Below are 13,198 nucleotides of genomic sequence, written 5' to 3' on the forward strand. Positions count from 1 at the left end.
ATATTCTCGCTGAATCTGCGCCACGCCCGCCTCGTACAATCGAGCGAATCGCCGCACTCGCATGGCGTCGTATGATCGAGAACTTCTATAAGGCCTCCCGATCCCTTTACAGCTCCGCGAATTCGTCGCTGATGCGACGTTCAACGTCCTGGGGGCTTGGGTTCTGGTCCTATTATTCGAAGCTCCGACAACAGCTCTGGATTCGTTGGCTCTCCAATCACCGCGGAAGAAACCGACTCTCTCCGAGCAAGGAGAAGATAAATTGAGAGAAGAAGCTGCGGCGAAACTCGAAAACATGCATCCTATTCCATACCGACTCTAACTTTAGGGAATTGAATTTATGAATAAATGAATAAACTGATATCCGCAGCCGCAAGAGAGCTCCATGCTGTCTCTTTGATCCCTTCGACTCTCGGCTGCCCCGCAAGTCATCTGACATCGATTCATCGGACGAACTCGAAATCTGGATTTCAACCGGAAGATATCTCGGATCTCAAGAAGCGATGGAAACTCGCGAAACATGAGTGTTCGAGCAGCTATCGGACGTGAAATGGGGTACATGGGTATGTACTCATTTCTCGCGAGATCGCCGATTTTCTGTGCTCCCAAGACACATTTACGCGATCGACATGACTGATCTCCGCCAGTCGCGATTCGTCGAGTCGGGTTTTTTCCGCGGACACAACTCGTGAAAGAAGAATTTCAGTCCAGATGGGCGACTGACAATTAATGATCAACATTCATCCGCGCCGATTCGCAAACGGAAGGGCCCTAGGAAAGTCGGATATAGTCGGATATACTGCGTATAGATTGCCCAATAGTTTCCGTTTCATAATGAACACGGGCTTTTGCTCCACGGCAAGAGCCCAGCAGCTCCAGTGTGCGGACCCCAGATCAGTTTTCGCTGGTCCGCATTCAGGAAACCGAACACCTAAGGATCCGGTGACAAACCAAGCGCGCTCAGCGGCGGATGCTCGCTTCGGAGTTCTGGAGTCGAAGTTAACCTGTTCTGGATCCTTTGAACATTTGATGCATACAGGATCGATTCCCTGTAGAGCAAAGAAATTCTGACGTTATTTCGACCAGGAAACGCTTTGCCTATCATTGCATTCGAGGTGCAGCAATTCGAAATTCTGGATTGCGACTGCTCTGAACGAGGAGAGCACCCTCATCAGGGGCAGACGAATAATCAAAATGCAGCATCCACTGACTCTCGTCGGTCGGGGATCTGCTGGTAGATACTGTAAATTCAATGCAACCGATACTGGTTCCAGGGTCTCAGAACGGCCCTGATGAGTCGTAGGAAGCGGGAAGAGCGCGCAATTCATTCGTTTTCCTCAATCATGGAAAGCACCCGACAATCCTAGAGGCGAAAGATGACTGCAGTATTGGAAACGATGAAGCAAAACGTGTTATGATCTCATCAGCAAATGGGCGAACTTCCAGATTGTGCCTGTATCCTCTTATTCACGACCGGGTGATCAGAGCGTAAAACTTCACAGAGGAAGTAATGCTGTGGCCCCCATGACGAGCCATCGAATGATTGCGAGCTGAAGCGTCCCCGCCGAACCAACCAGGGCTTTCAGTTTGAATCCACGAGCATCGTCTTTCCCGAGCGTACAGAACGGGGCGTAGAAAAATGGCGGCTTAAGTCATATACTGATCTAATCCAGAAGGGACCGCGAAGTTCTCCTGCGCGAAACATATCATTCGAACTTGCACATCCCCAGATATTTTTTTCATGGAGAACCTCTTGAGGCTGTATGTCTCCGCCCAACCACGGCAATGGCGTATTTCACGGGAGGCGCGATTTTTGGGGGTTTCCGCGATTTTCCCCGTTTCTTGGGTCGATATCACATTAATCCTTATCTTCGTGGAGAAAGCTGGGGAGACGTGCTCGATTTTTTCGAAAAAAAGGAGAACCGTCGCAACTGGACGAGCTCTGATCCTCATTAGGCTTCGGCAAAACCTTGATGTCGCCCGATGTCGGCCACCAGTCGGGAGATATGGCCGAATCACAATTTGCTCCGATCGATGTGCGCTCGTTCCGAAGGGAAACTTTTTCCGCGATTCTGGGGAAAGTCTCGCGACTGAATGCGATTTCGATCGTATATTACCGTCTCCCGCGGAATATATGATTTTTTACCGTGACTTGACGCGATTTTGGCGACATTTTGCCGCGAAAATTAATTTACGTCCGAGAGTGGCATGAAACAGCTCGGAAACGTCTTCCAATCGTCGGGCCTTTCCCTAAATACTGACCAGAAATTTTATTCGGAGGGAGAAAATTCTGTGCATCATAGGCGTTAAGCTGCCTTTCCGATAATCTAGCGGGCAATCGTGAAAATCGACGAAGGCCGCCCCAGTCTGAGGGGGAGAGGAGTCAGCCGCTATCACGAGGGAATTGCGTTGCATCATCAGCTCGGTGCACCATCGCTTCGGGAGGATATCGTCTTCTGAGATGAGCGAAAATCACGGCAATTCGTCGCGCAGCTCCGCGACGGCATTTTTGGCGTAGAGCTACGCCGTACGGCTCGGTTCAGCATCTCGGAATCCTTTCCAAGGAAGAGAAAGAAATGATTCCCAAGAGGTATAGTCGAAACTTCGGCAGAGGACTAGGATCAGTGAAGGAAGGCGGAACCTTGAATAAATGGCGTCCTACTGAGCTTCCCATGAAAGTATCGACCAATCGTGGATTCAATGTCAATTCCCTGGTTTTATAGATAACTAGCGCTCCCGCTTTCCCGTTTCCCCGTCCTTTCCCGTTTCCCCGTCTTCCCCGTTTCCCTCCGTCCTTTCCCGTTCCCGTCCGTTTCCCCGTTCCCGTCCGTTTCCCCGCTTTCCCGTTTCCCCGCTTTCCCGTTTCCCCGCTTTCCCGTTTCCCCGCTTTCCCGTTTCCCCGCTTTCCCGTTTCCCCGCTTTCCCGTTTCCCCGCTTTCAGGCTACAGCAATTTTCGGCAAGATTCATTAGTAGAAAGACAGAGGCCAATGATGACGTCAATTCCCGATAGCCTTCTTAGGAGCTCCCTGGCGATCGGTCCAGCCGATAAAGAATCCTGCGAATTCCCGTCTTTCCCTTGATGAAATTTTTGATTCTCGGTGAGAGGACAACTCGAATAATTTTTTCATGGTGGGAGGACTCATCACATGAGAACGACGACCTTCCGATGACCTTCCTGAAGCTCCCGGGAACCCACCCCCGAATTTTCGCGGCGATCGGTTCAGGCGTTTGGGTAATTTTTCGTATTTCGGATTTTTCAATTTTTCTCCGAGTTTTCGCATTTTCGTGGGGGAGCACTCAAATAATTTTTTTAAGGTAGAAGGACTCATCGCATCGGAGAACTGACCCCCCTATAACCACCGCTGGATCGCCCAGAACACGCTCCTAAATTTTCACGACGATCGCTTCAGCCGTTTTCGAGTCTATAGGTGACACCAGACAAACAGACAGACAGACAAACAGACAGACATACGTTTTTATATATATAGATAGATAGATAGATAGATAGATTCGCCGGATAATTGTATACATGATGGGCTACGTCAGCTCATGATGGGGTTCGCAGCCAGAGGAAATCGGAAACGAAGGTCTCATTCAGCATGTATGACAGACGGATCGGAAAACCTCGCCCATAATATAACGGATCCGAGTCGTAGTCGTAGGGTCCGGCATCGGAGCGCCTCATTTCGCCGCGGCCGTTTCGCCGCGACCACTTTTACCGTGAAAGCTTTCGCCGCAGGACCTGGAAGGTATCACAGAATGTACCGTTTCGCCGCGAGACCCTCGGTCGCTAGGAACCATGATAGTTTATGATGAGTGAATGTGCTCCGCTATGATGAGCTGAGTGCTCCCGGTTTTCCCATCTCGGCAAGCGCGGCAATTAGATCCCAGTCCGACTGAAACTACGAATTCTTGCTGCCGGAGGGGGTTGAAGACTCAGAAAAGATCGCGAGGGAGTCGACGGGGGAACTACGTCGCTTGACTCGAACTCGAACACGTGCCCCGACCGACAGGCTCCAGAATGCACGGGAGGCCCGTTTTGTTCACGCCCACGCGAACATATCGTAGGTGAAGCCAATGCAGGATCATTGTTGGAGCATCGGATCGGGGAACGTGATCCCTCGATCAAGACGGTAGGGCATTGGGCGAGGCTATCATGCAGCTATCAAGACTGGCACTTTCCAGAATAGGTGTCACGCATCCTCCATGCTTGACTGCATGATCTGTACGGGTCAGACTGGAAGATGGAGGAGGGTTTTCAGGCGGCAACCTATCGAAAATATACGAGTGCCCTACACTTCATGGTAAAATTTGTCCTTCCCGCGCGAAGATTTGACGATTGTAGTCATTTCGCCTTCTCGAGATCGAAGGGGATGGAATTGCTCAGCGATATCGGCATCGATTTGATATGTCAGACTTTGGTTTGAGTGTTTGTTGTCGCCGTATAAAATGGCATGCGCACTTCGCCGCGAGGCTCGATGACGCTCCATATGTCAACGGTCTCTCCATGTTGTAGGAGCAGAATTGATATCACCCGTCGCACAGTGGCGCCAAAGCCACTTTTAGGTGGACAAAATTATTTTATGAGATTTCCCGATCATAAGTGACTCAGAAGAGAAGGAGAAGCTTGAGAAAAACTTTAATAGCCTATTCGCTAAATGGAATCGGCAGAAATCAGGGTATACAAGACACTGACACTGATGAGTGAACGATGGTATTCTCGCGAGCACTTTTCTGGATATTAGAGGTCGCAATCACTGGAACTTTCCCCGGAAGATCCGGATGGGAGCGGTGAATTCGGATCTCCGTGGTTGTCGCAATCCATCGGGATCTCAGGATCCTCTGAACCTGAGGGATTCTCAACTTCCATTGATGTATCTTCCTCAGTGACGAAGCTACATTTGAGCAAGGATAGAACTTGTGGGTCGATACTCTTTGATTTACGTTTCGGTGGTTGGCGAAAGTTGGCGACCAACGGATCCGACGAAATCATCAACAGACAGAAGAGATCGTAATTCGAGTTTTCTCGCGAGTTCTTCCGGGTATTATGAAGTCGAAAAGGTCGACAATCTTTGTTTCGCGATTCTTGGGACTCTTCCGTGAGCATCCCGACTGGCGTGAAATGTATAGATCTGCGCTCGGAGCATCAGAGGGAGCGGCTGATGAGCCCAGGATGACCTTCCAGAATCTCGGGAGAAGTACACCGCACCCGAAAAAAATAAATTAATCGATGGATATGCTGGGATTTCCGCAGATTCCCTCGGATTCCCGCGTTTTGAACAAAGAATGAAATATTCGGTAACCGGGTCGAACCGGGTCTCAATTCTTGACGTGAAACGTCTTTAGAAAGGTTGGCCTAGTATTTCACCGAATGTGTGATGAAACTTGTCCATTTTCTACGCCCTGCAGCTCCGTGCCTCCTACACCGATCGACACCCGGTTGGTGTCTTTAGATAGCAAATTTACGGCACATCAATTTCATATACTTCCTACGGAATTCCCACACGGACAGATCAACTCCTGGAGGCAAGAATGACACCCTATGCGCCCTATTCGCCCGTGATCACGGCTGCTCCTGGGAGAGCGCGATTTCAAATTTCCAGAGCGCGCGTAACGGCCCAATGGCTAGCAACGCAATTCCGCATCCACCTCTTTCAAAACTCAGAAGAAGATATTTTCCACTCAGAAGAAGACATTTTCCACTCAGAAGAAGATATTTTCCCAACTTCGGTGAAGAGTTCGACTTCACCAGTGATAATGAGACCTAAAACCACGAGCTGAGTTTAAAGGGATAATGATGATGCTCGAGTCTTACGAATGGCCATTCCGAAGACGTTTCACGTCCTCTACACGGTAGTGGCTCTGCTGCTACCTCTGAATTTTTTTTATAAATATGAGCGGACCTGAGGCTTCCTTGGCGGAGAGATTCGGGGTGGAATAATGTGGAATACAAGCTTTCCCGCCCTCGTCAATATCCACAAATTTTGATGGTTTCGATGCATTATAAAGATTTTCCGATTCGGGGACATGAGAGAGTAGCGAATGGGTCTGAATGGCCTGGAAACTTGAAACTCGGACGGAACTTGAAGTCAAAGCAATGATACCGCTAATCGGAGTCGGTTAGAGCCATTCATTTCGCGAAAGTAGCAGATGGGAAAAGAAATTCCGTATGATACCACTGATTGGGAGATGACTTCGATAGCCGCGCATTAATCAGTGAGTGCTCAGTTGACGCTCATGCCTATGGCTCCCTGAACGCCGACCACTCGCGCGTCTTTCCCGCCTGTTCCGGAGTCGATCCTGGTATCTTTGATTTTGTCCACCTGAAAGTGGCTTTGGCGCCACTGTGCGTCGTTCGCAGCAAACATTTACTCCTCATTCATTGTTATGATTCGCGGAATGAGGTCACGGTGGAATGGTCGCGGCGCAATGGGGTGTACCGGAGGTCCGGAACCCCTCTTTCCATTGGGGGGGAAGGGAAAGAAGGATATCGCTCTTGCGTCCGCCTCCTCAAGGAGTGACGGAGAACCTCCCAAGTTGAAAAGGTATCACGGAATGTACTCTCCCCCCGGTGAGGGAACATCATTGAAGGACAGCGAGACATCAGCTTGAGGAAATCAGAATCAAAGAGTGGTATAAAGTAAGGGAGGTTGTGGAGGAATTTTCGGAGTCGCTCCAATCCCGCCCTGAGATCACCGCCGTGATTTTGTTCCGTGTGCAACGTGCTAGGTAATCTTTGTGAACGCACGGGAGGATCCCATTCCCGAGCATCCGATCCCCCGACCCTGTTCGGAGCTCGGACCATTCGACAACAACGGCGTCGGATAATCCCGCGCCCACGGATCAGTTAGATGCTGTTGCTCAAATCAATAGTGCTGGTCTCGCTATGGGCAAAGTACGCCGGCTGCTCCCGATCTATTTTCGACATACTGCGCCAGGAAATTGATTATTCGACATGGAATGAAGATCTGGAGCCTGTCCTTGCCAACTTGACTAAGCAGATGCGGAGACAGATCCTTCCATACGCCCAGGAGATTCTCTACGATGACGAGATTCCGCAAGAGTGTCTTCAGAGTTTTCTAAGGATCGCCTCAGGGCTGAACGACGGAAAAGTATGGGCAATGAGATGTGAGTGTCGGGATTAGCATGACTCATTCCCCGATTCGCGGTGCCGCGACGCAGAAAGAAACGATTTCGTGGAAAACAAAGCCATTGGTTCAAAGCATCCTTCTTCGTCTTGCTCGATGTAATTAGAGCGAAAGATTCTCGAGGATTCTCCACGGTTCCTCCCGAAACTCGGGGTAAGAGATTTTACAGAAAACTTTGCCTTTTCGCAGTCTTGGACTCTTCTGGCGGTATCCTACCCGGCATGCTCGATGGCCGTGGCGCTTCATTGGGCAGCTACGACCAGTGTCTACGGATTCGAGCACCCGAGAAAAATGATCCAAAGAAGGTGGGAAAATAGATAACAGCGAACACCGCGAAAATATTTCCTCATTTAGTCTGCTATGGGATCTTCATATCGGGGACCATGTGAAGTTATCATGCATCGTCCCCTCATGACGGTACGATTTCCCCCCCCCCCTTCCTCTACTCCGCCGGGCATCAGTGCCCCCGACGCTTCTTTCTTGGATACTAGGGGAAATTCGGGCAAACCTGGGGTCTTTCACCGATAAGTCGGTATATTATATCCAGAGCTATTATGGCAGCACTTTCTCGCTGATGCTGAGGATTTCGATTTGAGAAACCTCTCGAAGAGCTCTGAGTCGTTGGTGCCGGACAGAAGTGGAATCTTCCTGCATCTATGGCATCCGTACGCCGTAGAGAAGCAGTCCCGTATTCCCCCGTGAAATTATCGCGACATCAATCGGCTGGTCAATCTTCCCGTGGTGACCGCTCATGTAGACTCTCTCAAGAGGCCCCTAACAGTCCACAGGTGCCTATCTGCCTCCAGTCACACCTCGTTTCCGTGCCGTTTAATGCTGTTCATTCTCTGACAAGTAGCACAGATTTATGATCGATGCTCCAGAACCCCGCTGTCTATCGACATCGACACGAAATTATAGCATGCGGATGTCGGCTCTCTATGACTCGCCTGAGCTCGGCTAAAATCATTATTATTGGTATTTTCCTCGCAGGTCGCCTTCGCAGGTCAATACTGCACAGCTTCAATCCTGATGAGACGACAACCGCTCTTACACAGGACTCTCCCCAGCTTCATCCAGCAGGACCCGAGAATTTGGGTGAGCCTAGTTGAAAATTCTGCCTCTCCGAGCTTTCCGGGGAAGACCGACTATTGCTTCCTCGTTCAATTAGATCCCGTCCATGGAGTGAGGTCATGCTCCGCGACGGCCGAGTCACGTGCCGGCGTCCTGGGTCCGATGGGAAGCCTTTTTCCGCAAACAGTATATGTGCATAATTCGTACGCTTGTTACGGATCAGATGATCACGGAGCGGGGCCTCTCAAGATGAAAGCAGTATCGAGTTCTCGGTTGGAAAACACGCTCGAGGTGTGAACTGACCCTCGGAACAGTTCGACAGAGGAGGCGCGGAAACACGCTTCCTCCCTGGATTCGGTCCCATAACAGAATCTTCAGTGAAGCCTCCCGCGAGCCTCCGAACTATCCTCATTTTTGGCAAGTGTTGACGCTTCTCGAATCGAACTATTCCGATTTTACGGAAGGCTGGAGTTGCAGTCTACAGCGATGACTCAAGAATTGTTCTCGGCGGGGAGCTCTCCTCTCTCTGATAAGGTCCGGCCCTGCGCTGCCAACTTTGCTCCAAGACAGGTCAGAGGAGAGCTTCCGTGGATTTCCTAGATCTTAGTCGGAGATGGAGAAAATTTTCTCAGGATTACCGAAGAGTCGAGGCAGTGGCATGTCTGGTGGGAGAGAGATCGGGGGAACCAGGGCACGTGCCTTCGGCGCCAACCCCAAGGAGGCGCTCACGGGAATCCTCTCGAAGCCAGTCAGCCCCGCCCGAGTCTTCTGCTTCGGAACGCTCGAATACCGTGCAGGTCCTCCGTGGGGAATACGCTCTCTCTCTTTCTCACGGCGCGGATTACCCCCGTCGTGTCCAAGTGGTGAAGTCTCTGAAGAGGAAAGCTTCGAGACAGAGGGGTCGCATTTCCGTACTAGTCGCCGAATGGGCTCGGTGCGCCACTGAGTCGAAGACACAGGACGACTTCCTCGATGCGAATCAGCTCGATCCGCTCTTTCCGGAAGCCTTCCGTCTATCCTCCGAGTTGACTCGGGCCGTCGTATGTTCGATTAGTGCCTGATTCCGATCCATACCGAAATGAACGAACACGAGACGCTTTCTGTTTGCCGATAGCCGGAAAGCAATACGCTCTCTTCCGTATGATTCGAATCTCTCCAACTTGCTCCGTCGAGACGCCTGACGATGCCGGTTGGGGGCGGGGAAAGCTGGAGACTGGCGGAAACCCTATACGAAGGAGAAAATTCGTAAAGCGAGAAAATTATTTGCCCCAAGGGACTCTTCGGCGGAGGGAATGTGTCTTATGTCCTGGACCTCGTAGAGAGATCTCCTATTGGATACCGCGTGGGAATATGTCTGCCATCAACTTGCGATTCCTCTATCATTTCTCATCTAGCAAAGAAATGTGAGTCCCGACTCTTATTCTCTTAGATGGAGACTCGATGCCGCATAGGAAAGCCAGTCATTCCCTTAGTGAGCTTAATCAAGAATAATCCCAGGTCTCGCTCACAACTACGCCCGATATTCTTGCTTCCAGTCGTCGGGAAATACGGAATTAGCGCGGATGTTCTAGGATGCAGGGATCAAATCAAAGAACGACCAGCGAGCACCGGCACCGTAATATGTGGGTGGGTAGCTCCGGAATCCTCATTCCAAATACTCTCCTAACTTGTGACCTGATTGGGGAACATCGTGCCCCAAATCGATATATCATATGAGAGTCGAGTAGAGAGGGATCGGCGACAGGAATGAATGCGATCTTTGTTCGTCATCGATATAACCTGAGTAGGGAAGTCGGTGCTATAGGTGTCGATACTCTTAGCGAATCCTGGGAAGGAATCATGGATTTTCTGAAGAATGCCCACTCCCTTCCATTGCAGAGTCGTAATCGGAATCTTGACTGGCCTGCTAATACTGGGCACCGTGGTTGACATTTTCTGCGGCAACGATACACGAGGCAGGTATCGTAGAGCGAGAACATCAGTGCTCATTGATAATGCGATCAACGGGTCAGATAGCATCTAGCGGTCTGAGATACTGAGCAAAGGTCCTCCTAGCTCGAAATCATTCTCCCGACCGTCCTTCAATATGACATCGTCGGATGAAAAATCGGGCAGACAATTCATTCAGCGGAACTGTATTTTCTGATGCCATCTTATCCTCTCCCTCGCCTCCGAATCCGAGTAATCCGATTCCCGATCTAAGAATGGCTAATTCGGTCCTCAAGGTCTCGTTCGAGTCGCTCGATGTTTTTCGGCCCGCGCAAACTACCTGAGGTTCACCAATACCACCCTGACGCCCGAATCGAGGAGATTAGATTGTTTGCACGGGATTCGAGCCCTGAGCGCACTGTGGATTCTCTACGCCCATGTTTGCCTGAAAGACTGGGGCAATGTGGGTAGGTCACATCGAACGCTTCTCTCGGTCTCCTTCTAATAAAAGCTGCCTCAGAAACTCACTGCTCCCCTCGCTTTCCAGATGGCATCCTGACCCTCCTCTGGATGTTCAAATCCCCATCCGGCGTGATATTGAATCAGTTCGTATTGGCCTTGGAGACATTCTTCACACTTCTCGGCTTTTCATTGTACAGGCTTGTCACCCAAGAGCGGAAGCGAAATAATGCAAGTATTTTCCGGGCGAAATATATCCAATGTACGTAAACGGATTGCGAGCAGTTGTGGGGAACTCAACGACCTCCCTCCTCCAGATGCCTGCATTGAAGCTCGCGTTGAAAGTGATCCTGCGTCGTGCAGTCAGGTACATTGTTACGGGCATGGGAGCCATGGCCGTATTCTATGTTCTGCCTCTCATTACTTCGGGACCAGGCATCGACTATATGTATCCGTACCTTGAGGACTTTTGTAATGCGAGATGGTGGTCGTATCCCATTTTCATAAACAATTTGTGGACAATTCAAGACATCTGCGTCGAGAACCAGTGGTACGTGAGAGCCGATCGTAATGAAAGCCGAGATCCTGAAAAAAGAACTCGCATGATAATTCCGCTCCACCTCGTCCCAGGTACACCGCAGCAGATATGCAGATTGTTTGCATACTCATTCTACCCATCTGTTTGCTAATCCGGGAGCCAGGCAAGGGCATCCGAATCCTTCTATATCTTGTCGGGGGCTCGATGGTGTACGCTGCGAGTCTGACGTATTACTATGGCGCGTCTCCGATATTTTTGCTGCTACCGAACCAAGCAATAGCGGTAAGCACCAGTTCGAAAAACATGGAAGTGTGTGTGTTTCAAACCCTCATCAAGATCGGAATCCTCTCGCTTGTGTTCGGCAAGTAACGCGATGAGTTTCCTTCAGTCATTGCAATTGCTATCCCACCTGCACAACCATAGCCTCGCCCACCTGAGCCCGGCAGCCGTCGGTGTCCTCGGTGGATATCTCATCGACAAATATAGAGAGATCGATCTCGGGAAAACTGTGTACAGAGCCGGTTGGATCTTATACAGTGCTGTCATAATCGCTTTCGGAATGGGTGAGTGATGTCGATATTCATGAATGCGACCAGGTTGAGTGTCGAGTGGCCCTATGTATTCAAGATCTCGACGGGCTGAGAAAAAATGTACCGTAGGTTCCTCGTGACGGATAATGAATCTTCGGACAATTCTCAGACCCCGTGAACGGGAGGCTGTTTCATAAATAATAATCGAGGACGCTTGCCTTCTTAGCGTCCTGCATCTGGAATGATCGGGGTTACGCCTCCGTATCGGAGTCGGTACTATACGCAGCTATATTCAGACCGTTGTGGGCTGCGAGCCTTATCTGGTTGATCTACATGTGCTCATGCGGGAGAGCTCGTGAGTTGCTTTTGATGTTTCAAATATGGGGACGTCAGTGGGATGTCGAGTCAATATCGGGAGATCCTAGGGCTCGAGAGAAGCTGAACTATCCGGTCCCCGCCCCGATGGTAATGGGGGATTATCTAATCCAATTTCAAAACATAATTCTGTGAACTCTCATCCTTCTAGGCTTAATCCGCTGGTTTCTGAGCCGTCCGAATTTCATCGTCCTCAGTCGATTATCCTTGAGCTTTTACCTGATGCAGTGGCCGGCCCTGTGGCTTTCCATGTTCTCCACACGGAATCCGTATTCCGCCTCTCATTACCAGCATGTGAGTTAATAACGGAATTCCAGTCTCTATTCCAATGATTGTCTCCATTCCGAAGATAAAAGGAGGGGATCCGAGAGCGAAGCTCTGCACCCGCTCGAGCGACGAGAGCTCGAGCTTCGAACGGGCTGTAGAGACTCCCTGGGATAGAGTTGAAAGGAGGCGTCAGGGTTTCGGCGAAGAATCTGTGGAGCACCGGAGAGTCGCCCTCACAATAGATCAATCTCCTGGAAGGGTAAAGATCGAGAGAACCTCCGACTACTGCTCCTTGGCACTGACTACGATCAGATTAACGCTCCATGCCATCAGCGTGGTGAATGATGGCCGAGATGCCTGAATATTCTCGCTGAATCTGCGCCACGCCCGCCTCGTACAATCGAGCGAATCGCCGCACTCGCATGGCGTCGTATGATCGAGAACTTCTATAAGGCCTCCCGATCCCTTTACAGCTCCGCGAATTCGTCGCTGATGCGACGTTCAACGTCCTGGGGGCTTGGGTTCTGGTCCTATTATTCGAAGCTCCGACAACAGCTCTGGATTCGTTGGCTCTCCAATCACCGCGGAAGAAACCGACTCTCTCCGAGCAAGGAGAAGATAAATTGAGAGAAGAAGCTGCGGCGAAACTCGAAAACATGCATCCTATTCCATACCGACTCTAACTTTAGGGAATTGAATTTATGAATAAATGAATAAACTGATATCCGCAGCCGCAAGAGAGCTCCATGCTGTCTCTTTGATCCCTTCGACTCTCGGCTGCCCCGCAAGTCATCTGACATCGATTCATCGGACGAACTCGAAATCTGGATTTCAACCGGAAGATATCTCGGATCTCAAGAAGCGATGGAAACTCGCGAAA

At 50.4% G+C, this 13,198-nt stretch overlaps 1 protein-coding gene across 1 annotated transcript; it reads left to right on the forward strand.

Annotated features, from left to right (window-relative positions):
• Window positions 1-9,570: 9,570 nt before the first annotated feature.
• On the forward strand, window positions 9,571-12,345 carry LOC114828181 (O-acyltransferase like protein-like; the record flags this gene model as incomplete). Its single annotated transcript, XM_029111209.1, has 9 exons — window positions 9,571-9,623; window positions 9,718-9,846; window positions 10,099-10,175; window positions 10,446-10,616; window positions 10,697-10,839; window positions 10,926-11,158; window positions 11,239-11,428; window positions 11,535-11,709; window positions 12,203-12,345. Coding segments are annotated over exons 1-9 (1,314 nt in total), but the record flags the coding sequence as incomplete, so codon positions are not given.
• Window positions 12,346-13,198: the final 853 nt, after the last annotated feature.

Source organism: Galendromus occidentalis, unplaced genomic scaffold (assembly GCF_000255335.2).
Source record: "Galendromus occidentalis unplaced genomic scaffold, Mocc_1.1 scf7180000077397, whole genome shotgun sequence".
NCBI classification, from domain to species: Eukaryota; Metazoa; Arthropoda; class Arachnida; order Mesostigmata; family Phytoseiidae; genus Galendromus; species Galendromus occidentalis.